Source organism: Sebastes fasciatus, chromosome 3 (assembly GCF_043250625.1).
Source record: "Sebastes fasciatus isolate fSebFas1 chromosome 3, fSebFas1.pri, whole genome shotgun sequence".
NCBI classification, from domain to species: domain Eukaryota; kingdom Metazoa; phylum Chordata; class Actinopteri; order Perciformes; family Sebastidae; genus Sebastes; species Sebastes fasciatus.
In genome coordinates this window covers 38,357,506-38,384,551 of record NC_133797.1, presented here as the reverse complement: position 1 = coordinate 38,384,551, position 27,046 = coordinate 38,357,506, and the positions used below count along the sequence as shown (strand labels likewise).

General features: G+C 42.0%; 2 protein-coding genes across 6 annotated transcripts in view; both read right to left on the bottom strand.

The window, feature by feature from the left end:
* Nucleotides 1-695: 695 nt before the first annotated feature.
* fam20cl (family with sequence similarity 20 member C, like) overlaps nt 696-27,046 on the bottom strand; it is a 46,760-nt gene continuing 20,409 nt past the window's right edge. Inside the window, exons 9-11 of the mRNA XM_074630847.1 lie at nt 2,296-2,377; nt 1,251-1,310; nt 696-1,074 (exon numbers count right to left, since the gene is read on the bottom strand). Of these exons, the coding sequence (XP_074486948.1) occupies nt 813-1,074; nt 1,251-1,310; nt 2,296-2,377 (404 nt within the window). The 3' untranslated portion in view covers nt 696-812. The remainder of the gene's footprint in view (nt 1,075-1,250; nt 1,311-2,295; nt 2,378-27,046) is intronic.
* The window catches only part of dnhd1 (dynein heavy chain domain 1), a 34,599-nt gene continuing 11,005 nt past the window's right edge, over nt 3,453-27,046 (bottom strand). For 3 of the 5 annotated variants that reach the window (XM_074630842.1, XM_074630845.1, XM_074630843.1), the window contains exons 19-44: nt 26,177-26,302; nt 25,967-26,064; nt 21,881-24,935; nt 21,659-21,779; nt 21,023-21,182; nt 20,659-20,929; nt 19,111-20,578; nt 18,468-18,573; nt 17,305-17,419; nt 17,027-17,213; nt 16,645-16,747; nt 15,137-15,265; nt 14,843-15,034; nt 14,281-14,703; nt 13,709-14,120; nt 12,476-12,574; nt 12,201-12,377; nt 11,375-11,553; nt 9,206-10,234; nt 8,109-8,283; nt 7,927-8,001; nt 6,928-7,144; nt 6,028-6,119; nt 5,797-5,946; nt 4,798-5,396; nt 3,453-4,044 (exon numbers count right to left, since the gene is read on the bottom strand). In XM_074630842.1, the coding sequence (XP_074486943.1) occupies nt 3,637-4,044; nt 4,798-5,396; nt 5,797-5,946; nt 6,028-6,119; nt 6,928-7,144; nt 7,927-8,001; nt 8,109-8,283; nt 9,206-10,234; nt 11,375-11,553; nt 12,201-12,377; nt 12,476-12,574; nt 13,709-14,120; nt 14,281-14,703; nt 14,843-15,034; nt 15,137-15,265; nt 16,645-16,747; nt 17,027-17,213; nt 17,305-17,419; nt 18,468-18,573; nt 19,111-20,578; nt 20,659-20,929; nt 21,023-21,182; nt 21,659-21,779; nt 21,881-24,935; nt 25,967-26,064; nt 26,177-26,302 (10,166 nt within the window). In that variant the 3' untranslated portion in view covers nt 3,453-3,636. Of the gene's footprint in view, nt 4,045-4,797; nt 5,397-5,796; nt 5,947-6,027; nt 6,120-6,927; nt 7,145-7,926; nt 8,002-8,108; nt 8,284-9,205; nt 10,235-11,374; nt 11,554-12,200; nt 12,378-12,475; nt 12,575-13,708; nt 14,121-14,280; nt 14,704-14,842; nt 15,035-15,136; nt 15,266-16,644; nt 16,748-17,026; nt 17,214-17,304; nt 17,420-18,467; nt 18,574-19,110; nt 20,579-20,658; nt 20,930-21,022; nt 21,183-21,658; nt 21,780-21,880; nt 24,936-25,966; nt 26,065-26,176; nt 26,303-27,046 lie in introns of those variants that run through there. The other 2 variants (XM_074630844.1, XM_074630846.1) reach the window with 2 other exon arrangements.

Here is a 27,046-nt window from a genome sequence, read left to right as displayed (position 1 = left end):
GCAACTCACACCAAAACAATCTAGACTGATAAAAAGCACCACAGGGAAGAGGAACTGTCTCTTTAAAGGCAGGGTGGGCAACCTTGATCTTGAGAGAGATTTTTAAAAATGATCCATCCAACCACGCCTTTAATATTGAGGAATATTACTGTCACAGAATGCAAAAAAATAAAGTAAAGCAAAATTGTTTGTCACTAGTCAAATTAACCTACATCTCAAACACATAGTCACAAATCGCCTCCCTGACTACACACAGAGAAAAAAACATTTTAACCAGAGCGATTTTGTCATCACATTTAAATGCACCAACTGTTCAAGTAAATGACAAAATCAATGACAACATCTACATTTTTTTTTGTATTTCAATGTTTCAATACTTGTTAATAATCATAATACTTCCTGGGAAATGGCACAAGAGTCTTAAAAGTCTTAAAATCGTATGAAATATTTGACCGAAAGTCCTTTTTCATTGTTGTGTCACATCATACGTATAAACGTAACATAACTTTCAAAATGTTGTTTTTTGGGATGCTGCAATTCTAAAAAACATTTTCCCTTTCCTAAGACACCGTTACATTACAGTGGCTCAAATTCATTTATTTTGTCCAACATTTCTGAAAGCTCTATATAGATATTAAGGGTTGTTAAACAATAAAAAATTAACAGACAACTGGTTTACTGTAGCTGGAAATAATAATAATAATAATAATAATAACTTTAGTAATGTAACTGCTGACAGCATTTTGCGTGTGCTAGTGTGTCATGTAATCATGTAACATAGATATCATAACATACGGGAGGTACAGACTGTCCTACCCAGCAGGCGTCACCGTGTCTTTCAAGTAGGCGATGTCATCATAGATGACCTCATCGTCACTGTGTCTCTTTTGGCAACGACTTACAGTCTCCAGCACGTGTTTCAAGCGGCGGTCGAGAGCAGCGAGGTGGCGCTCCGACAGCAGTGGAGCCACGCTGTGAAGGGGATCATGGGAGAGCGAGGCCCTCATGACATCACTGAGACGATACCGTGGCAGAGACAGCATACGCAGGCGTAGCCAGGTGGAGCGACGGATTCTAGAGAGAGAGCATAAGGATAGATTTGATTTACTTATTTACACTGTAAAATTTGTATCATTGTTCATATATTGTGTTATATGTTGAATGACATGACAAGAAAGTAACTAACTTCAAAGTAAATAAGGATAATTATACAAAGATTTAACCACATTTTATCACATTTTAGCTTGTACCTGCAACACTGTTCCAGAGGAGCGAGGATAGAGGGCTCGTCTTTGGAGTGACGCCCGAATCTGCAATGAGAACAGACCCAGAGTTACAACCCCAGCAACCACTATGAAAAACTACATTAAAGAGGACATAAATTATTATGCTTTGTGCTTTTTCCCTCTCCTTTAGTGTGTTATATCAGTTTTTTGTGCATGTTAAAAGCATCTGCAAAGTTACAAAGCCCTAAGTCCAGGCTAAAGGGATTCATCTCCCCCACAGAAACACTGCTCCTGAACTGCCTGAAATGGCTTTGTTGAAGTCCTGCGTTTTCTTCCGTAACGTGTACCAGCTCAAACAGAGCATTTCAGACAGTTTCAGAGGGTGACAAGAGGTGCTGCAGCACAGCCGGTATGAGAAAAGTAAAACATTTAAAGGTCCAGTGTGTAGGATCTGGCGGTATCTAGCGGTGAGGTGAGGAGATTGCAACGAACTGAAACCTCTCCCGTGTGTCAAGCGTGTTGGAGAGCTACGGTGGCTGACGCAAAAACGCGAATGGCCCTTTCTAGTGCCAGTTGTTGTAAGAGTAGCGTTGGTCATTTGGAGCAGAGCCAGTGTGTAGAGTGTGTGTGTATGTGGGAAGTGAGTGATGAAGCAAGAGAGAGAGAGAGAGCGGCAGCGACGGGAGTGAGTAACGTTATCGACTCCGGCCCAAGCAGGAAAAGTTAACAGAGTTTGGTTTGTCCGTTCTGGGCTACTGTAGAAACATGGCGGAGAACATGGAGGACTCCGTGGAGAGGACCCGCTCCCTACGTAGATTTAAACGACTCATTCTAAGCTAACAAAAACACAACAGTTCTTATTATCAGGTGATTATACACTAAAGAAAACAGTTATTAATATTACATTCCATTTCTGCCAACAGATCCCCCCGAAATGTTACACACTGTTCCTTTAAACATGTAAACGTGTTCTAAGAGAAACCCAAAATACAGGTATGCACCTGAACATGAGCATAATAGGTCCTCTTTAACATAGAAACACACACACACACACACTTGAGATACTCACGCCCTCCCGTTGTCAAGATGTATCAGAGCAGTATTGTTGCCAAACTTCTCAAAAGTTTCATAATGATGCCTGTCCATGTTACCTAGAGGAGGAAGAGGAGGAAAGGAATTTAGTAACTACTGTCAACAAAGTTCACACCTCCTCTGTAGAGCTTTTACAATGCATACTGTCTATCACAAAGCATTTCTCAAACATTCTGCAAAAATCTTACCGAGTATATTTGTCTACTTACAAGTCAAAATATCTCATAACACTTAATATAAGACACAATCACCTAACAAGTAACATTTCAGTGAGATATATACAGTACGTATGTAGTGAAAATGTTTGAGCATTACTCATTATGACACACAACACTTCTAAACACAAGTGAAATATAGCTCTAAATGAGTTTCCATCTTGAAAGGCCTAAATATTTCATCTTATTTCAAGAAATCTTACCAAGTGAAGTTTCACTTGTTCCATTGGCAGATTTTTTTACTTATTACAAGTAAAATCACCCTGTATTCATTGTTTTTTAACATACTTTTAAAGTAGCCTTTTGGGCTGCTGTTAAACCATAAAAAGTTATTTTATTGTTTACACCCCAGACCTGAGGGTAACTGCAATTATTACACAATTTTGTTGAATACTTGATTCTGATTGGTCAATCACAGCGTTCTACGGTCTGTTATTTCTTTTTAGCAGACCGTATCTATGTATAACAGACCGTTGCTACGTATAACAGACCGTTGCTATGTATAGCAGGCCGTAAATATGTATAGCAGACCGTTGCTATGTATAACAGACCATTTCTATGGACGTAGTTCTGCTGGACTCTGGTGACCGTTTTTGTGTCAAATGATTGATTTCTTCAGTAAGTAGCTGTGTAATAAGATGGATAATGTACAGCTAGCGGGTCATTGTTGTGAAATAAACCCCTTCAGGGCTTCACGTCGGGGCACCGCATCGCCCTGTCGGGGTTTATTTCACGACAATGACCAGCTCGCTGTACATTATCCCTAACAAAAACATAAACATTTTAACAGCTTTCAAAAGAACTTAACACCAGATGAACCAGCTACATCATGATGTTGGGTGTGTGGGTGCACAAGACCTCACCTCTGACCCAACAGCAATGCCAGCTGGATCATACAAAATGCTTTAAGTCGACATGATGACACTGTGTAAACATTTTAATGAAAAACATCACAAAGCGTAATGTATGAAGAGACATTATACAGCAGCAGAACAAGACTTTACAGGATTTCTCATGTAGTACAACTCTTTTAGCAATCCAGTGTTGTTCATTCAGTAAAACTGCATCTGAGCGTCCGTCTGGAGCATCACAGCAGGTTTAAGTCAGAGCATGCTCACTAGCCTCACCCTTCTCAGACTACACAACACAGGATCTAGCTTGGCGTGAAGGGGAAACGTAGTGATGATGTTAACATCTGCCAGGTCGTTTCCACTGTCCCGCTCTCCATCGAGGTAGAGCGGGCAGTGATAGAGCGGTAACTGTTGGGCAGTCGATGGAGAAGCATGCGTGACCTGGACGCCGTTTAAAAGTGAACTTTTACAAGGGGAGGTATCTGTGCTCCTGACTTGAGCTTTGACACAAACAAGTGGAAGTGAGCACGGCTGCAGAGAGACTGTGGTGTCCTGTAGGGCTCCTAGCTGTGTATCCCATGATGCCCCTCTCAGCTGCAGGCCACATAAATACACAGCGCCCAGGGGGAGTGAGGTTGGGTATGTACTATCACTCAGAACCTGGAAGGAAGAGAACAATATGAGCAATCAGCCTGCAAATAGTTAAAGCAATAGTAGGACAGCATTTTAGTATGATTTCATTATTTGTATTAGGGCTGTCAAAGTTATCACGATAACGCGTTAACGCAAATTCATATTAACGCCACTAATTTCTTTAATGCATTAACACAACTTGAGATCTTTAGGTTGTAGCGGGATCACTTTTAAAGCTAGAGTGGAGATACGGGCATCATGTGACACAAGAAAACCTAAATAATCCATTGGTACCAACCATGTCATACTAGCTTGTCGTGAAAGAGGCTAAGTAACGCTCCAAACTTGTGCTAAAGTTTGGCGAGGAAAAACTGGCATGGCCATTTTTAAAGGGATCCCTTGTCCTCTGACCTCAACATATGTGAATGAAAATGGGTTCTATGGGTACCCACGAGTCTCCCCTTGATTTGAGCATATTTGTTATGCTAAATGCAGTACCTGTGATCGTTTCTGGACAATATTCGTCATTGTTTTGTGTTGTTAATTGATTTCTAATAATAAATACAGTATATGCACGCATTTGCTTAAAGCATCATATTTGCCCACTCCCATGTTGATAAGAGTATTAAATACTGCACAAATCTCCCTTTAAGGTACATTTTGAACAGATAATAAATGTGCAATTAATTTGCGATTAATCTTGATTAACTATGGACAATAATGCGATTAATCACGATTAAATAATTGAAACGATTGACAGCCCTAATTTGTATGCTTTACCTGAAAATGCAGGGCTATATCACTGATATATTTGCGATTTACTTGAGCAGCCTCTCTCATCACTGCCACCAGAAAGCCTCTGGCATTTCTGAAAGCAGAGAGTCGGTATGCACCGGGAGGATCTGAAGTGTCGTGGTGCCGGAGATAAGCACTGAGCAACTCTGCCCTCCTCTCCAAGCGAGACAAGTCAGTGAGCTCGAGGAGGGAAGCAAAGGTCAGCGCGTTGTATTGAACGGGCTGTTGGAGCTGTGAGAGCAGCGAGGACACCAAATCAATGAGATCATCCCACTCAGCCTGGAGGAAGTCACGCAGGCGACTGTCAGAAACAGCTCCTGCATCTGTAACTGTGCAGAGGGAACTCTTCAGAGCCTGCAGTCGGTCTCTAGCATGGCTGTAGGCTGGAAGTGTGGCGTGCTGGTTCAACAAACTCCTCACTGTTCCTAGAGGAGTCTGGGAGGCCTGCAGCAGTGTGTTCAAATTGTGGCTGTTGATCTGGATTATCTCAGCTGCCACATCTGCACTGAAGCCCAACACTCGGCGGTCAATGTTCGTTGAATCATGAAGATCCTGCTCCAACGTCTGCAGTAGTTCTGACAAATCTGAGGACATGACACACAACCACAATCAGTACATTACACAGAAACAGAAACACGCACTGTGGCTCTAATGCTTGTACTCCTCTCTAATTAGAAAGTTAGCTTCATCTTAATGCTGTAATCATGTAACTTGCTCGACATAAAGGCTTCAGTCAAATGTTTAAAATGTAAGAGTAAAGAAAAATCTCATTTCCAGTTCACTGGGTGTTTCTCAAAGTCCAGGAAGGCTGAATTTCAAGGACGCTACATCATCGAAACCACCGAAGGACTGTTCCAAAATGCAGAGGATCATTCAAATTCTACCAAGGACTCAGTCCTCCATTCAGAGGATTTTGAAGGATTAACTAGCTTGTAAGATGTATACTCTGCAAAATACAGAAGTATCAGAAAGTTGTTTGGTTACCACAGTGGCCAGGGCTGCTGGTATTATCTGAGAGGATGTGTGGCCCACCGGCCCAGAGAGGTGACGCTCTGCTGAGGCAGGTCTTGGCAACGCCATCCACCACCTCCAAATCTGCAGAGTCTAGTAAATGGCCGCCATGCACTAGATGGACTATGAGTGAAAAGTACAACAAGGTTAAAGCATACAGTAACTGAACGAGAGGGGCAGTTGTATCTGTTAATGCTGCCTCACCTGCTATATACTGCAGAGCCTTAGCCGTGTCGTGGCAGCGACTAGCAATGCAAATGAGTGCATCCACCAGAACCAGGAGGTCTTCCTGACTCCTTCAAAACAGAAAAAATCCACAAGCATGAATCTTTATCCATCCTGACAAACTGTATCCACCATTTGAAGAATGCAACTTGGTTTTAAAATACTGAGAAATAAATTCAGGACATGTTTGATTTTACAAATGTATGAAAGACGGAACCAGTCAAAATAAAAAAAATTAAAAAATGACTCAATAAATAAATAAAAATGCCATTATTATTAAAAATAAAATGTAGGCATTAATTAATTAAATACATACATTTATATTTGTTTTAATTTGCTTCATTATTTATTTACCTTTGTATTCATTTTGCATTTATTTTTTATTTTAAATTTACTTTTAAATTAATTTATTCATTATTCAGTGGTATTTATTGAATTATTTATTTCTGCATTATTTTCCCCTTGCATTTCCCCCCCTATTTATTTCCCCAAACTTATTTATTCCTGCATTTCTGCCTCATTATGCATATGAGTGGGCTGTCATTCAACGTGTGTCATAGGGTCAAATTTTCGCCTAGTGGTTGATCGAAAGAGTGCAATGAGGGGAAACTTAAATAGAAGAGTAGATAGATGGGGGAATTAATACAAAGGTAAATAAATAAAGATGATCAATGATGACTATATTAATTTTATATATTATTTTTGGTGCATTTAATGGCATATTTATTTATATTGAGTCAATTATTTCTTTTTGATTTTGGCAGGTTCCATCCTCCATATAAATGGATATGACAGGCAAATATATTAATATCTTGCAATGAGACAACACCTCTATCATATATTAACTACAGCATACAGTACATTGGCCCATTTCCTCACCAACTGTAGATCCTCCCTTGGCCCGAGTGTTTATAGGTTTGTCTCTGCAGTAACACAGAGTGGAAGACGGCACAGTGCAGGAGGAGCTCCATGTTGTCTGCTGACAGCGATTGACTCTGTACGACGGACACCAGCTGTCTCAAGGACCAGCTCAGCTCCTCCTTCAGACCCCAGGGAGAATCACAGACCAGAGGCAGGGCACACATCCGCACTGCCACTGCAAACAGGCAACAACAGCCGTCAGTGTGTCAGAGTGCTGACTTGACTATGACTTGCCCCAAACTGTATGTGATTATCATAAAGTGGGCATGTCTGTAAAGGGGAGACTCGTGGGTACCCATATAACCCATTTACATTCACATATCTTGAGGTCAGAGGTCAAGGGACCCCTTTGAAAATGGCCATGACAGTTTTTCCTCGCCAAAATTTAGCCCAAGTTTGAAGCGTTATTTAACCTCCTCGGCGATGAGCTAGCATGACATGATTGGTACCAATGGATTCTTTATGTTTTTTCTAGTTTCATATGATGCCAGTATCTTCTATCCTCTATCTGAGCCCGCTACAACCTCCAAAAGATCAGCGGCCTGTCAGATTTTTAACGGGTTATTATAGCATTAACTTTGACAGCCCTAGTTTTTAGTGTTAGCTGTTCGGAAATAAAAGATAATAATACATTTATTTTATTTATTTTTTTAACCTACAATAGCCCTCTTACTCCGTTGTATTATTACATCCTGAGCAAAACCAAGACAAACAGAGGTTTTACCTGAAGCAATAAATTAAATCACTTAGGGACAATCATACATTTAATTATTGAGAGAGAAAACTAAAGAATGTGAGATTGCTTTAATTGATGAAAACGTTGTTCTGTTGTATTCTGTTTGTGGATGACTGGTGCTCTCTATCGAACAGTATTAGTATCTTAGTGCCAGGTGGTGGCAGTAATGAAAAAGAAAGACTGCTTCATCTCTAGAAGTAATGGCGATATAAAACATCTACCTGGTATGAAGTGTGATGAATGTTCTTGACTTATAATCCACAATCGGAAGCACGGGTGAATCAGGCGTCGCTCCTCTGTGGGACAGATAGATACATAAATAGAAACACCGGGTTATAAGTCTTTGTTAATGATAACAAATGACACAAATGCAATATAAATGGATTCTTGAAGGACCACCTACCTCTGAGAGAGGAGAACAACTGACTGAGGTGAGCCACTACTTTACCGTCCCATTGTTCCAACAGGTGACAGTTGTTGAAAACCAACCAGTGGCCCTCGTTAACCGCTTTGTCCAGCATTGAGAGAATTAGCTCTCTGTCACACAGAGCCCCAAAGGGAATGACTTTCACCTGAACCTAACACATAGGAAAAACATCAAGCACTGCATTGGTGTACACTGGTTACAGCTATCAACACTAAGACCGCCAAGCTCTTTAAGGCCCCGACACACCAGTTTGGGGGCTAGTTTTTTGCGGTTTCTCACACCGTCGGCTCTAGTCTGCCCGTGTCGGAGATATTTCGGCCGATTCAACATTGAATCAGCGGCAGAGCCCGACGGTGAGAGAAATCAATCTGATTGGCTGTTCAGCTTAAACGAATCAGTGCACGAGAAGAGAAACGAGAGTGAGGAAAGCAAGCCAACGAGTAAAGTAAAGAGGACACACACAGAAGGCTCTTCTCATTTTTCATCTTCATCTCATCTGGTCATTCCAACACACTATATATATTTCCACAACGACATGGCCATCTAGAATGAAGCTAAGTGGTGAGTGAGACTGGTGTGAAAATGGTCGGTAAACACCGCTTTATTTCGTGTATGTATCATAACAACGGCTTGTACATCTGCTGTCCTCGGTCTTCCTGTTTCCCTTTTTGAAAGACGAATACAGACTACCGCCGCCTGCTGGTGTGGAGAGTTATTTCCTCTCACGCAGGAGCAGAACGTACGTGGCTGTCGGACTTCATCGCCGCTAGTTCTTTGATGTCGGCTTGGTGTGATGTGACGAATACTGTGGGCCTACATACCGTTGTGTGATTATAAGTGAGTATTAGCACATGTGAGTGAATATTGGCGTTCACATTAGTATTCGTTTTCTAAATGTTATTCTATCATTAGGACAATACAGGCATGTGCAGAATAGATATTTAGGCAAAGTCAGGGCAGGAGGGAAACATATCATGACCGAATAATTCAAATTTTGGAACCACAATGTTAAATGGCGTGGGCTATGGCGGTCCGGGTGTTAACTTGAATCAAAATGAAACAGTGTGCGTTACCTTCTTTGTTTTTGCTACACAGTAGGCCAATCTGTTTATCAAGTGAAGAGGCTGGATGCTTGTCCACTTATCTCCTCTTTGACTGGGCACTGTAAGGACGATGGGTCCCTCATGTTTGACCAGATACCGTGAGACGGCCTCTGGGTTCCTGGCGTGAAGGGCCTCTGTGCCTGCTGTCTGTGCAGGCAGGCAGAGGTGGTAGGCGGCCATGGCCTCAGCTAGTACCTCCAGGCAGTTCGGGAGCATGGTCTTCCAGAGGAGCGCCCGCTGTAGCAGGGATAGATGGGAGTGGGAGCGACAGGGAACAGCCCCTGCTACCGTGGAGGAAGGGAAGTGCAGGTACTCCTGCCACTGAATGGGGCAAGTGGAGAGAGAGGCAATCAGCCCTCTGAAGACCGGGATCTTCTCCAAGCAGAAGAGCTCTGGGTGGATGTGAGGGGGTATCCAGCTGGGCAAAGAACTAGTGGAATGCGAGACAACAGGAGGAAGGGAGCAGACTTTAGTGACAGGGTGTTGTATGTCCTGAAGGCCCCTGAGGAACGCCACCCTCTCAGCCTCAGAGCAGGGCTGGTTGTGTTGCAGCAGAGCCACAGACAGCAGCAGTTCCAGAACAGCCACATGACTCTTGAAGAGACACGGCCTGTATTGACCCAGCAGCTTGGCTACCATCCGGTTCATGACCTCTGGAATTATGCCCTCTGGCACTTTCCCTGCGGGGCATGACACTAATGGCCTGTCCTTCACAATGAAGGCCTCTTGCATAACCGTGATGAAGCCACGTAGGGAGAAGAAGTAGGCAGGGGAAAGACGGGACACCTCCTGCAGAGCCTGGTAGAGGGCAGCAGCCAGCCTCATTAGATGTCGGGATGCAGCCAGCAGGGACTCGAGGTACTCCAGCTCCTCGCTCACTTGCTGGATCTCGGCCTGCAGTTCCTTCATTGCATCTTGACAAACAGCCACGCGGGGGAGAAAAGCAGAGTCCTCCAGCAGTGGGGTGTTAGACTGCAGGATGTAGTCCATTAGAGCATCCTAAGACAGGATTGAGTACAGTCAAATGATGCACAAACAACAGCAGATAATCACATTATCAACTGAAAGGACTGCACTCGGGTTTAGTTTCACCTAAAGGTAGAAAATAACTTTTTCATTCGTTGACCATGATAAAAAAAAAAAGCCCAGTTCATGATTAGTGTACAACATCCTCGCCTCGACCACCACATCAAGTTAAGAGTCCACATGGTCTCTATTCCAACCGCAGCCCAGGTAATACGGTTTCCATAGTCTAATATAGATAATGTGGACAAACAAAGCCAGAGTCAAGTCTGGAAAATTATTAAGTGATAATCAAGTGAGCCAGACGGATATCAACCAGATTAATAGTCCAACTGCAGAGAGCATTTAGAGCCACCTCACAAAACTCTGCAACCCTCTGAAAAAAATAGCTAAAAGGATCAGTGTGTAGGATTTGGTGACATCTAGTACACCAGTAGTTATCACCAAATCCTACACACTGGTCCCTGTAGTTATTTTGCCCCTCCTCACTCCCTCTCTCACTCCTCCCTTTCCAAGACTGTGGTAATGTGAGCCGCCGAGTGCAAAACCATACCATACCATAATAACACTACTTTAGGAGCAACAGAAGTCAGATGGCAGCTGGCGGTACCACGGTTTAGCACTCTGCGGTTCACCAGCTACCGCAGTTTAACAAGCGTGACGGAGAACTACGGTGGACCTGCTCCCTATGTAGATATGAAGGGCTCCTTCTAAGCTAACGGAAACACAACGGTTCTTAGTTTCAGGTGATTATACACTAATGAAAACATAGTTGTGAATATTACATTCCATTACTGCAAATAGATCCCCGAAATGATACACACTGTTCCTTTAACAAGGTATTTTAGATATAAAATGCCATGGAAACAAAAACTAACACAGCCACTCATGCCAAAGTCACTCATCTATTGTAAAGCCTACTTGAAGTGATGTAATTTCCAAATAAATGCCTACTGACCACTGCAAGCAACACAAGCGAGCCTCTAAAGCCTTTTTGAACCGTACTGAAGAAGCCCCAAATGTCCGACACTGATTTCATTCAGTGAATCACAGGAGACTAAATAACCAACAGAAGCAGTATTGGCTTGATGTGATGGTAAATGGTGGTCACGTCACCTCTTCTGAGACCAGTCTCTCCTGCAGCGACTGCTTGTCATTCTGGAACTGTAAGTGTTGAATCAGCAGCTTTTTACACTGAGACTGCAGCAGCTGTGTCAGCAGCAGCTCCTGGATCTCTCCTGAGCTCAGAGAAAGGTCAACCACGCGTACCTCGGCCAAGATGGACGGATGGATCTCTACAGAACAAAAGAAAGAGAAAACCTGGTGACCCACGACTTTCAGATGAGTTGAGAACAGCATCCACTTCTTTACTTTCTGTTTTTCGGTATCCCAAGTTATATGCAGAATAATACAAACAATATAGGGCAGTATGCTGTCTTAATACTGAGTATTATATATTATATATATATAATACAGTATATCAGTTACAAATCTAGCCAAGACAAACTCCAGTACATTATATGCACATGTAGTATTATCAAAATAAGTCACAATAACATCATGATATCAATAGAAAATTTGAAAAAACTTAAATAATAATAATAATGCTATCAGTTAAATACATTTTCAACTTTGTTTTTGTGCATTTTTTTTCTTTTTGGCAAATAAATTAAGGAAATTAAGGCGGTGTAGAGAGAGTCTGTAACCATAACTGTACAAAAATTTACAAAAAGAACAATTACACTAAAGGATAGTGAAAAGGCACCCACAAGGTCTAACATGCATTATCAACATGATATCAATATTTAACTTCTAAATATAACGGTTATCGTCACCAGTATATCGTAACTGTGATGATGAATACATTTTAAAGTCCTGCACTTCTGTTGCAAGAAAAATATGTGACTTGAACACAGACTACTCCTGTACAGTTGTTTCTTACCACTGTTAAGCAGTTGGACAGGCAGATGGGTGCTAAGGAAGAGGCAGAATTCAGGGTGGGTCGGCTGAACGCGCTGCTTTAACCCTGGATGGAGACATCCAGCAGAGCGTACCAATCTAGCCAGAAACCTCGGACTGGGAATCGCACGCTCCACGTGAGTGACCAGGACTCTCAAACCTGCAGAAAAAAAGGTTGGAATGAGTTACGGCTGGAAAAGAACACTGTAACTTAAAAGTTGCACGAGGCAACTATTAATAATTAATAATATTTCTCACCTTTCTCTGCAGCCTGGTCCAGCTTGTCCAGCAGCTCTGGATCATCGGCACAAACCACCATCTCACACTCGGTCTCCTCCTCAAGCTTGGCCTTCTCTCCTGCAGAGCACACACTTATTGTTCTGGTGTCAAGTTGTAAAATTGAATAAAAAATATATAATTTAAATCAGGGCTGTCAGAGTTAACACGATAATAACGCGTTAACACAAACTCGTTTAAACGTCACTAATTTCTTTAACGCATTAACGCAATCAATCTTTCAGAGGTTGTAGCGGGCTCAGTTTTAAAGCAAGAGTGAAGATAATGGCATCATAAGAAACTAGAAGGAATCAATTAGTTTGTGTTGATAATTGATTTCCAATAATAAATATATACATACACTTGCATAAAGCAGCATATTTGCCCACTCCCATGTTGATAAGAGCATTAAATATTTGAACAGATTGAACTTTTGAACAGATAAAAAAATGTGTGATTAATTTGCCATTAATCACGATTAACTAGGGACAATCATGCGAATTAATCACAATCACAATTCAACTTGTGCAATCATGTTAATAGTCTGTTTATTGTCAATACTGTATATACTGTTCCAATTTTTTTATATTTCCCCTTGTTTATATTGTTCCTATTTTTATATTTCCTTCTATTTAAATTGTTCATATTTTGTTTCACTTTTTTTTTTTACTGATGCTTCTTGTTTCTGCACTATCCCCTGTGCTGCTGTACACTGTGCATTTCCCCACTGTAGGACTAATAAAGGAATATCTTATCTTATCTTATCTTATCTTATTTAAATATTTTAATCGATTGACAGCCCTAAATTTAAACAATACATTGATGACACTATTTCTGCTCTGGGAAGTTGCAATAGGCATTATTTATACTACAGATAATACAAATAATACTACAGAGCCGGGGGAGCGGGGTAAAAAAAATTCTATTCATGTTCATAAAAGAACATGAAAATAAAACATGTATATGTATCTTCAAGGACCTTTGCCTCACATCCTTACCATAAGAACACTACTTTACGCGCAACAAAATTCAGATGGCGGCTGGCGGTACCACGGTTTTGCACTCAACTATTTTTAGTTGAGTTTTTTTCTCGTAAATTTTTTATTTATTTTTTTGTAAATTTGGTACTTTAATCTAAGAGAATATCCGTATCCTCCTATGATGATTCCCTATTTTTTTTTACATACAACGGCCCTAATACGCCGTCGTACTCACCTGTGATGAGGCAGCTTTGAGAGCTTATATCTAGATGTTGCTGGGTGTCTGTCAGTAGAGGCCAGCGCTGAACCCAGGCCCTCCTGCAACCCCAGAGCAGCAGCTTTACAACCATTCTGGCAGGTGGAGCATCCCGGAGTAGACCTAACGCCCGACCCAGAGTCAGCTGCAGCCTCTCAGACACAGGGATGGGGAAACCGAGAGGGGGGCGAGAAGGAGCAGCGTCAGAGTGTGTGAACATGGAGGTTCTGGGGTCCTCTGGGTTTATGTTGATGCTTCCTGTCAGACATAGCTCCCTCCACTTGCTCAGCAGTTCTGTGCGTATATCAGATCCAAAGGGGCCCAAATAAGAGATGGTTGCCGCTAGGATAAGGGCATCTCCTGGTAAGGTTTGGTTATTTAACTCAGCCTCCTGAGGGGAAAATACAGAAAATCATAATCATTTAATTAAAGAAATATGTTAAAAAATAATATCAAAGTACGACATTAAAGCTACTATGAGAAACTTGTGTTGATTTTGATGGTCCCTGTGGACAAAAGCGTGAGTGGTACGTTTGCAAATTCGGTGTTACCTGAGCAGCAGCCCTCCAGTCTCTGTCAAGTGTCTCCAGCTGCTCTACAGCTGCAGCAGCTTCTCTTTCTGAGCTCTCAGCTGTCTGCAGCTCCAGCAGTTCCTCCTCCAGTTCTTTTTGTATCTGTATCTGCAGCTGAAGCTTAAGATCCTCTAGACGATGGTACTCCTCTTCCATTTGCTGCTTGGCCAACTGCAGTTGACCTTGAGCCTCTTTGTCCAGCACCTCCATTTGCTTCTTGACCGACAGTTGGTGTCGCCTGCGGCAGTACCCGTACACAGCCTGGACCCATCGACACAGGGACTCGCAGGCTTTGCTCACCTCGAGCACAGACTCTGGCACGAACTGGGGGCTGTGAACTATCTGGCCGAGCTGCTGCAGTTGTTCATTTGTCAGACTGTAGCGGTCAAAAAATTCCAACTCCTAGAAGAGATAAAGTACATTAGCAGGAAACTGCAGACCATTATAAACTCATTTATTTATAACACCACTGTACTCATCTACTATTAAAAGAGGTATTTATTTATTTATGTTTACCAATATAAATATTTTTTCCACACACCTGGAAAAAGTTGTATTGTCCCAGAAGCTGTTTAGCACTCTCCCAGCCTGGTGGACGGTTAAACAGCAAACAAATGGCGTCCATGACTTTCACCACGCCATCAGGTGGATCTCTGTAGTGGCGTACCTCCTCCAGGTCAGATGGATTAAGATAATTAAAAATCTTAAAGCCCGCATCGAACAGAGGTTCAATCTGGAAAAAAAAGATTTAAAACATTCAATTAATTTTCTTCTTTTAAGTACATGTTGTATTATTTATATGATTTTGGATGTAGATGTTAATAAATGTGTTTACCTGTAGCTGAGCGTTATTAATCTGACCCTTCAGGTGAGACAGTTTCTCCTCCAATGCTACACATTTCTTCTGGGCTTCCTCAAAGCAGTTCGTCTGATAATCTATCGCTCTGAGGAGCTCTTCCACACACTGCAGGATGGAGAGGAAGGGAACGTACTATTTATGCAGATATCTAAATTTGTAATTTTCACAAAAGATGCTGTATTATAAGTGGGGCTGAAAGATTTTGAAAAAATATCTAATTGAGATTATTTTGACTGATATTGCGATATGTTTTGCGATATTAGAGGGAATGATCATTTTTACATCGTTATTCTCATTTTCATTGAAAAACATATTAAAATGATTATGGCGTGATTTCTTTTGTTGGACATCTCTGCAGCACCATTATATTTCATATTTAATTTAAAATGGTATTTTGACACACATTTTTCCTTTAACAAATACTGCGCCTCCTGCGATTTGAAAATTGCAGTAGGCCATACTGCAATTTTGATCAAAGTGTGATTAATTGTGCAGCCCTAATCATAAGTAAATATTACTGAATATTCAAATAGCAATATTAATTGAAGTACATAGAGTTACTTTAACATAATCGCTTCTTTAAAAATTAGATGCAAAGAAAAAATGTTGCTTAAAGTGGCAGCAGGCAGTATATTTTTGGCATCATTGGGCAAAAATAATAACCTTTCAGCATATTGTAATTCAAGTGTTCTGAGAGAAAACTCGACTTCTGCACCTCTTCAAGGCTCTGTTTTCAGGCTTTAGAAAATCTAGCCCTTGACGGGGAGACTTTGACCAATCACAGGTCATTTTGTTGAGAGAGCGTTCCTATTGGCTGTGCTCCGGTCACACAACTTGGCATTCCTTCACCAGATTTCACGATGGCGGCGGCGTCACAAACTGTTTTAAATTTTACAGCTAAACCGTGCACTACAAGATGATTCTGAAAACATTTGAGGAGAGAAATAGGCATTAACATAACAGAATATTGATTCACATTTGATCAGCGCTGTCTAGTTTGACCGTTTGGTCGGAGTTCGCGAGTGATTTACAGCCAGCTCTCATAGACGGCAGCTGGACAGCAGATCTCAGATCAACTTGTTTTCCTCTGGTATGTGAAATCTTGCAGATGCCGTTAGGAGCACCGGAGGGCACAGAGGGACATGATTTTTGTCAGGTTACCTGTTTCATGTACTACTGTCACGATATAACGACCGTTTTATAAAAATAACTTTTTTTAATCATATTTGCTCCAATCTCACCTACTTCAGCTTTAAGAGTTTCTCAGTTTCAAATTAATGAACAATATTCCCTGATGCGCAGGAAGTTCTTCAGCCTCCATAAGCCTATATACAGTATATTGCTGACACGGTTGTTTAAATCATTTTTGACTGTGGTGAAAAATAACCTCTTGTGTTATGGAACTTGTGGCAGTCGATACTGCTGCACACAGAATATTGATCCCAATTGAACTGAATATGCTGAATTGCTCTTCTGTATATTACCTTCTGTGTCTCAGCAGCCTTCTCCTGCAGTCTCATCAAGTGATGTTTGCACTGCACAGCTGTGCTGTTCAGGACATCCAAATGAGACAGAACAGTAGCAAGTCTGAAAAAATACAACAGTTATTGTTTTATTTTAAAGAGAGTAAAAGACACAATATGGGGTCAAGAAAATATCATTTAGTGCTGTGCTTTCTACTGCAATCCAACAAAAACAGCTCTGGAACAAATGCAACCTTTGAGAAGGTTTCTCTGTTTAATTTTGTTGTCCGATATTGTTCAGGATGAAGTTTTAGTGCAGCTCACGGTAGAATAATCATAAATGTATTGGTATATGCAAAGCAGCACGTTAAATACTGGAGACAGGGAGAAAAAGAACAACTACCTGCTGGCTTGGCTCTGCTGTTTTTCGTGCAGGTGGTTGCAGAGGTAACCAAAGTGGGCGATGAACTCCATATAAGTCTGAGGGCTGAAAGGCTGAGCTGTTAGCAGGACAGACGCATACTGACATGCAGACTGATGGATTTCTGCCATAGCCACAGACAGGCTGGCCCCTGAACCTTCTCTCTCTACTAAATAAAAAGAAAGTATGTCTTAGAACAGCCTGGATATAACACTGCCAGTATAAAGTGAGTAGAGGCTAACTTTGGTGGTGTGACTCACTTTTGTGGGGACTGGTTTTGAGGCATTGAGCAGCAACTTCCAATAAAGACTGGTTGGACCACGGCTGGTACACCTCCACACAGCAACTGATGCTCAGGGCCTTGGTCAGCTGTGCCTTGATCACAAAAGGATAACAAGTCATCCATTTAGGTCTACTATTCAAAATTACATTAGAAATGTGACATCATTAATGGCAAAGCTTGCACTTAGTATAGAGAGCCCTTTCCACCCCAAATATCACTGTCTATACTCAATAGCTGGGTTTCCACCAAGAAGTTCCCAGGACTTTTAGTCCCTTGAACTACTTTTCCAGGAACTAAAAGGTTCCTTCAGCCCACTGTTGTCTGCGTTTCCGTCACGGTCTAATTAGTCCACTGACGTTTGAAAAAGCAACATGACGTGTGACGAAGGCTGCTGGTGGTCGCAGCAGTAAACACACACTGCAGCCTGCAGCTCAGCGTGTCCACCTGTTTACTCTAAAATCACGTTCGAAAATAAAATAACCGTCACTGCGACAACATTTACTACTGCATATATTTACTGATGCTCATTGGATGTAATGAATGAAATGAAACTAAGAGCGTTTGTCTCCACAGTAGATCATCTGTTGAGTGTTTGATGGTTATTAATTTGTGCTTTTGAACATAACCGTCATGAAACAATCAGGAAATAACTTTTTTTCTCTCATTCACAGCGACGCCGCGCTGCGTCCCTCTCTCTCTCTCTTCTATTGCTCACCCTCTCAGCTCGCTAGCATGATCTGTCTTTTTTTTAATGAGTCTGGAAGCTGACAGCAGAGCCTAACTTTACTGTTAATGTTACCAAACAAAGACGGTCATCCCTGTAAACTCCACCCTGAAAGTTCCTGTACTTTCAGAAAGTACTACCCGATTAGGACCTTCTTTAGGGTAAAATGTCCCCGAAACTTAAGTTAGACCCTGGTCCCTGCAGTCGAAACGCATTGAGTTCCTCAAAATGTGGTAGTTCCTGGGGTACAAAGAGTCTTGCGCATGTATGAAACATGAAAGGATGTGTTTAAATGTTTTGCCTTGGCAGATTTCTCCACCTTACTGGTCTGAAAAGTACAGTCTGTGTTTTGTTATTGAATACAGGTACTAATATTCAATGACTGGTGTAATAATTTAAAGAAAGTACTTATTTACATTCCATCCATGGGGTCCGTTGTTGGCAGGTATCTCACTGCTGTCTGTCATGGTGACGGGAAGCAACAGGAACACATGCACATTTCTGTGGCTTTGGCTCAAGCACCTTTGTTAAAAGAAATGTAGTTTGCAATTATTCACATTTTCTTTTTCATATTTTTACTGGAAGTAGTCAGACAACTTTCTTAGAAGCCCATTCTTGTAAATGAAGTTACATCACCATCATCGGTACTACTACAGTGATGAATGCCTACATCGAAAGCACATTAGCATTACACACACTGTTGAGTGTCAGGAAATACATTAAGGGCGCTTTCACAAGCCAGAGTCTGTTTGGCTAGTCCAAATCAGAGTGAAATTGATACTTTTGGTTCGTTATCTATTTAGTCTGGCTCGGTTTCACAGTGCACAAGTTAGAGTACGGTTACTGCGTTCACAACCTCCCAAACAAACCGCACCAGAGTTCAATTAAAACGGACTAAATGTTGGCTTGTGAAAATGCACTAAATGTAGTCCTAATTTTTTAAATACACAATGTGATGCGGCTAAGTGGAAATGACTGCCAGTTGTCTCTAAACTAGGCTTAAACAATGTGGCAATCTAGCATGAGGATTAATAGATTAATACGGTATTTTCATCTTACTTCTCAAACATCCAACTGTCCATTAGGTATCTTCTTGAGTTCCTCACAGCAGTCACTCTGGAAAGAAGAAGATGTCTCAGCTCCTGATCTGCACAGAGCCCCGGGTAGGTTTGGTGAGCCATCGCCACCAACAGTTCTTCTCTGACAGACGGGCTGATTCCTTCATGGACCAGTACGATGATATTAACTCCATCCACTCTAGACTGATTCCCAGCTTCTTTCAGGATTTCATGCAACTTATTCTCATTACCAGGATGCACCTCCATCAACTGGTAGCCCGTTACACAGGTGGCTAAACGCACCGTGGTTTTACGGCCTGTTCCTCTGTCTGAGCCAATCAGCACTCCGTGACCTCCAGGTATGAGCAACACCCTGAGGATGTGTAACAGCTGACTCACCCTCTGTCTGTGGACAATTAATCTGGGTGTAACGTCAACTTCCTGTCCTTTGTCTTCCTCTTTTCTGTCCATGAGTGCACACAGCTCCTGCAGCAGTACATCAAGGTCTCGGTCCTGATAAGAACAGCTATTTTTTAAATTGTGTTGCTGATTCATTGAGGCCTCAGAGAGCTCAGGACCAAATACAAGCTTAGCCAGTATGTCCTCCATATGTTGGAGAATCTGGGGTTGCAGAGGGTGAGCTTTTAGGCTTGTGTTCCCAGACAGAAAGGAAGGTTCAGTCAATGTGTGGCCTTTCTCCAGGTCTGACTGGCCAGCTGGTTGTGGCTCTTGAGGCAGATTTAGTGCATTTAGACTCTGACCTATTGGTTTACAGGTGCTTGCGACAGCAGACTGGGTTTCATCAACCAATCTAACTCCATAGTGTGTTGTTGCCGTCTTAGCTATGAGTGACACAAGAGCTTTGCTTTCATCCTCTGAGCACAACCTGTCACCGAATGTACGCATGCACTCATGCATCCAGAGATGTGCTACGTTAAGGACCAATGCAGGCCCTGGCAGGACTGGAGGAAAGCCTGGTAGTGAATACTCCAAGTTCTGCGTTGTCCCTGTGTTTGGGTTGTTAGGCTGCCACAGGCACATCCCTCTAAACACCTTCTGGAGGTCATGATGGGAGAACATGAAATGGGGCGTCTGCACAGTCGGCTGGAACTGGTCGCGTACTGCATGATAGAGATTTTTAGTTGCAGTGATGATACAACGCGCCATATCCTCGCCATGTTGCTGAAGGGGCACTTCGTTGAGCCAGGTTTTTAGCTGAAGTGAATGCATGGACAATACGACGCCCATAGACAGGCTGGGGAGCACAAAGATGGAGAACAAGCGCGAGAGCCTGGAGGACATCACATTACTGTGGCGATTAGCCAATCCAAAGACGCAGCAGGTAGCCATGTAGCTGATGGTTGCAGCACTCAATAACTTCAAGTTGTAGGCATCAAATGTTAAAATCTGTCCCATTGAAATACTCTGTCGTAGCGTCTCTAGAGCCGTTGACGTCTTCCCAAAGACATCTATCAACAGGAGCAGATATTAACATTATAAAGCTTCACACAATTAGATTAGTTCTACTAAGGTATATTTTCTTACTCACCACAGGGGGCTTCATGCAAATCATCCAGAAAAAGAAGTAGCTTTTTGGAGCCCAGAGCATCCTTACAGCTCTTCTGGCAGCTGATGGTATCCAGTACAGTGCGCAGGTCTCTGGAGCTCAGGAGTGGACTGGCTGGCAGGCTGATGTGTGGCTTGTCAAAACTCAGCAAACTTCTGCACAGAGTGGTTTTTCCAGAACCGGGTTCTCCGGCGAGCAACACTGGCTGGTTTGCCTCCAACATGAGGTTCAGGAGAAAGGTATAACTCCCATACTGCATAAATAGATTTAAGACACTTGTTGGTTAAAACGTTTGTGACTACATGTATGTACTTTCACTACACTAGACAGAAAGTTCAGGACAAACCTTGGGACAGATGGGATTTGCCAGCAGTGTGCTCTTGGGGCATGTCCTGCTGTCAAGGTTTAAAAAGTGTTCGAACACACTCTCTTCATCAGGAACCACAATTTTGTATCGGCAAGTAAAGAGCACTTGACGGGCTAGTGAGTCGAACTGTGGCTGGTGGCTAAAGTAAAAGACATAAAACACATGAAGAAAATTGGAGACCGATATTCATTTTGTAAAAAAAAAAATGATTAGAGATGTTTATAGCACTACAGTGGAAACCGCTTTGTGATCACATCTGTCCAGGTCAAATTGATTACTATAAGCAGATGATTATTATAACCATTGATTTTCTTTTTCTATATTTTTCATGCAGATTACCATCAAATTGACATTTGTATGAATATAAAGTAATGATACAGACAGCTTTGCTATTTATTGAATTTTATTGCCTGTTTCGAAATATAGTACAGCTGTTTCAAATACTTTTCAAGTTACTGTATACTGCACTGTGTATAATTCAAATATACTATGATAAAGTACAGTCCTGTAAATAAAATATAGCTTAAAGCTGAAGATCCATAAAATCGGTTTCCACTGTGACATACATACTAAATTACTTGTGTGAATAAATGTGACAACAAAAGGTTCTCTTACCGGGGATGCAAATGTCCACTAAATCCCCAAATATAAGCCACCAGAAAAAGGTTCCTGGCCAGCAGGTCTTGTTTAGTGAGGGGATCTGTGCCCACTGTTCCTGTTCTCTTTAGATATGTATCTGGTGGGAGAATAAGTGATACGGTATTCATAAAAGTAAAGTCACTACCTTAACTAGTATGTATATTTACGAGGTTATATGTTCATGAGTCGTGGTTATACCTGTTTGGGGTATTGCCCCAGCTATTTCCACATCCTTCCCAAAACGCTGTAGGAGGGCACGTAGGATCCGAACAAATGACGTGATCTCTTGCAGTCCATACGTGGCGCTTTGAAGAGCTTCTCCTTCATCATGGACTGCGGAGGTTAAAGCCTTTTGAGTGAGCAAACTAAGAGTGCTGGAGAAAAGATCGTCAGCCAGACGATTCCACATTTTCAAGGTTCCTTGATCCAGTTTGTCTTCAACAGAGAGAGCATCCACTTCACTCTTCCACACAGCCTTCCACAGATCAGTGCCTGTGAAGTACACAAAGCTGCAGCGGGTCACTGCAGAGGGACTTGCATCGCGCAGGTCAGTGACCTCCATAAGTAGCTTCAGGTGTGATTGGGATGGCAGTGTTTCACCTGATGGTAGGTACAGGAATGGGTCATCAGGACTGCACATTGTAGTTAAGTAATCTAACCAGCCGGGCTGCCCCACAGGGCTCCCATCCATCACCAGCCATTTTTTAATCTGATCACTTTTCTTGTTGTCGTTGCAGATTGTAGAGCTTGTTGGTTCCCGTTGTTCTGAATCTCTCAGCACCTTTCCAACAGCTCCGTCTTGCCATCCTCTCTTTTCACAGAAGCAGCCAAATACCTCTTCATGGGACATGGCGTTAAGAAATAAGACAACAGTGTCAACAGAGGTCCAGGTTGTAGCAGAGATCTGTGGAGTATCTCCTTCAATCGTATTCTCATTTTCAAATACATCTTCCTTGGCAGACAGATGATTGAGCGCTCCAGCTAGAGCACAGTAACAGGTTGTCTTTCCACTTCCTGACGGGCCTATAAGTATGACTGCCTGAGACAATTTCATGGTCTGGTAGAGAGTAAGAGCTCTGCTAGTTAATTCGGTGTCAGAGTGAAACAATTTCCTTTGTAATTCTTCTGTAACCGCATCTTTAAGTTGAATCTTTTCTTCTTCCTCAATGTATTGCTGGAAAAGAGGGAACTGGCACGCTATAGGGAATGTGTCCTTGAAAATGATGTTGAACTGTGAGGCTTTCTTGTGCTCATAAAGAACAGGTAAGACGACAGAAAGAATCGCTTTGACAATGGCCGTCTCCTCCATTAATCCCTGTATAATTAACAAATGAGAACTGCGCACCCTGGAAGCCTTTTCGATTTCTTTTCTATCCTTTTCAACAACTCTGGCAGTCACATTTTGTGAAGGCACAGGATCAGCTTGGTCTGCAGCCGCTCCTACAGCCTCATCTGAAATTCTTCGTTGCCTTAGGTTTAGTTGTAAGTGCATTTCAGAGGCGGAGATGATCTTTTCTAAGACAACGAGATGGCAGCTCTGGTCGTCATTGATGAAATCAGGCAGACAGAGGGAATCCTTGGCCAGGCTGATGAGGGACACCAGACGTCCACTTAAAGACGTGGCCTCTAAGAAACCAAGGGAAGCCAGCTTTACTTCTGCAATGATCCTGTAATCTGGATGAGTTAACGCAATGGGTCTGGTAGCACATCGCAGACTCTCTGGAACCTCAAACGTACACCCCTTCGATGAGACGAAAACACAACCATAACTTTTGCTCGCAGAAATGCTTCTCCCTGCAAGTACCATACAACATCCTGAATCAATGTTTTTACAACCTTTGATCCCATCAGCAGTCCTGTCCTCATTCACTCTTTGATTCTTATTCTTCGTTAACTCAGAGAAGGATTGGTGGATGTCTACTAGATGCTGCCCCAGTAATGACAGGACCCCTTGTGTTAGCAAGTCCACAGAGTCCAGCAGAAGCCACGCTCCAGTCTGGAGGGCGCCCAACAGCATCCGCTGAACAACACCAGGTCTCATGCTTGGACAACACTGCATATTGACAACCTGTCGCCCCAGCGCTTTTCCTAACTGGACCACAGTCGTTTTCTTTCCAGAGAGGCAAGGTCCACTCACGAACCCACATCTGTAGCTTGTCAGAGCCAGTAGAATCCCCAGTATCGCCCGATCTGTGGATGGAGTATGCACCATCTCCCAATCTTCTGGACCAAAATACTCATAATCATATTGGAGTCGATGACCTAAAACATCCACGTAACATGTTGGATCGTCGTCGCCTTTCAGACTTTCAGAGTTTAAATGATACTTCATCAAACTCAGCCATTCAAAAGACGACTCCAGCACACACTGGACCTCCATGAGTCGAGATAGCTGCTGCGCATGCTTCATTGTAAGTTGCACTAAAGCACGCAGACACATCATCGTGTACTTTGAAACCAGAGATTCACTTTTAGCCCCTGTGACTCCATCCCTTATGGAACGGCTAAGTGTTTTCAGTTTTGCAGAGTTGCATGCCTTCATGTTGCTCAACTTCACCGGGCTCGATTCTTGGTTAGTTTGTAGAACGGCCCGGCACCAAACCGCCTCCTCAGCCACCAGCAGACACTGAAGAGGATATTCAGACAGCAGATCCAGCTCAGGTAGCACCATTTTTCTCCTTTCAGCCATGTGGAACAGGATGTCTCCAACTTCCTTATCACATGACACATCCTGACTGGATGGTTCAAGCTGCTTTTGCACAACAGCACATTGTTTCATGAGCTGTACCATGGTCAACTTTAATTGTTTCTCAAAGCTACAAAGCCAAACCAAAGCATTCAGATTTGGCTCCAAAGGAGACAGAAAGGTAATGTGCTCATGGAGGCTGCCAAAAAAACCCAGCACGTTCTCTACACAATCCACTTCGAGCCAACGTATCCCTTTAAAGCATTTGCGCACAAAGGTTTGCATTGTGAAAGGCGTCGGATGAAAGGAGAGTAGTTGTATCACTTCCCTGTCACTCAAGAACCACAGTCTTGGAAACTGGTCACAGAGGGTCTCCAGGAGATCCCCCATTTGGTTGGAAATGGCCTCCATTGTCGACAGACCATCAATGAGAATCTGGTAGAGGCTATTACCATGGAATCTGTCATTTGTCTTCTTGGAATGAACAAAGTTCAACACATGAGGGTCACTTGATATAGAGTTCTTGATTTCCTTAAATGTCTTATCGACTGGTTGGAATTGCTCCAGCTAAGAAAAAAATAGAAAAGAAACATCAACATTTAACTGACATGTAAAGTCAAAGGGATAGTTCAGCTGTTTTGAAGTGGGGTTGTATGAGGTATTCATCCATAGTCTGTGTATTACCTACAGTAGATGGAGTTTGGAGAAACAGCACGGGAGCAAAGCAATGTACCGCTGTGGACAGATTTTAGACACCTAAAAAATCAGTATCAGTTTAAGTGTAAGCTATATCTAGAATATTTTCACCACTTTATCTTGTCGTGAGGCAGCTATACAGTTATGTTTCCAACGGGCAATGCTCTATGCTCTCGCCAAAGCCACTGGACTCCATTACAAAAAACAGTAGTTTTACCTCTCAGATCACGGGAGTTGCTGGTCTTCTGTTGCCTCGATCGGTTAGTTTGTTTGTGTTATTGTTTGACTTTGGTTAGTTCAGATTCACCAAAGTCTCACAATAAAACAAGCTAACCGATTGATGCAGCGATAGACCCGCAACTCCCGTGTTCTGCAAGGTAAAATTACAGTTTTTTTCAGTGGAGTCTGGTGGCTTTGAAGAGAGCATAGCTACTGTAGAAACATGGCGGTGCAACACGGCAGACTCCGTGAAGAGGACCCGCTCCATATGTAGATATAAACGGCTCATTTTAAGGTAACAAAAACACAACAATTCTTATTATCAGACGATTATAATTTAAAGAAAACATACTTATTAATATTATATTCCATCTCTGCCAATAAATCCCTCTAATTGTTACACATTGTTCCTTTAAACTGAACTTAATCAGATTTTTTAGATGTCTAAAATCTGTTTTGCTGCTGCCCCCGTCCACAGCAGTACATTACTTTGCTCCCGTGCTGGTACTCCTGTCTGTTTCTCCATCTACTGTAGGTAATACACTGACTATGGAGAACAACCTCATGCAATCAGACTTCAAAATACCCGAACTATCCTTTTTAAGCAAAGGTCGGAAATTTACCAGTTTCATAGCATTGCAAAAAATTTGATATGTTTGACTTGTGATGACACGGGCACATACCAGATCCACTCTCTGAACACTAAAGGATGTTTCATGGAACATCTTGGTCAGGAAGGCCCACACTTTCTGGTATCTTTCAAATAAACAAAGCAGCTTCCCTGTTAAAATTGAAGGAGAAAGCAAAAAAAAAAAAAAATACAATGTTCATAATGTTTCTGCAAATTTTCTAAATCTCTCTTTCTTTCTTTTTTTTCTGAATATCCACCTTACCGAGATCTTGTAGTGACTTCATCCAATCGTCCATCTGCAGCCTGAACTCAGCACTGTGTGGGGACTTCAACATGGTGGACAGAGCAATCAAATCACTCTCTATCTCGGCAAAGTGTATCTCCAGACCTGAGTGAGAAAGCAAATCAAAGCAACTTGTAAGCAGAATATTTAATTTACACATTTCCCCGTAGCGATGGAGCAAAAGTAGTAACTAGGTATGCACAATATATATATAGAACCAGATAAATTATGAGTTGATTGCTTTCATTGACTGCGCAGCATCTACACACTCCGATACAGTAAATGGTGGTATGCACATTTAAAATTGCAAAGTTTGCGATTTTTACAGTGTCAGAGGAAGACAACACAATTGCAATTTGCAAATATGTTTTTTTATGTAACTATTTTGAAATTAACTAATGGGATTGAGTAATTTTTTAAAGAAAAAAAGTCTAAATTCTGTGATTGCAGCTTCTTAAATGTGAATAGTTTCTTTCCTCCTCTATGACAGTAAACTGAATATCTTTGAGAGATTTGAGGATGTCATCTTGGGCTTTAGGAAACACCGTTCCACATTTTCTGACATTTTATAGACCAAACAACTAATAGATTAATCGAGAAAATAATCGACAATGAAAATAATCGTTAGCTGCAGCCCTAGATGTCAGTTAGTTTGGTTAGGTCAGAGCTATGGAATATTAAATCACCAATCTTTGCTCACTTAATCTTCAAATTTCTTAGCCTCAGATGTGGATGAACTACATGTCATGAACTTCTTTTTAAAATACAAAAATGTTAAATTATCGGTTATCTTATTGTTATCGGCCATGAGAAGCAGGTAATTATCGGTTATCGGTATCTGCTGAAAAA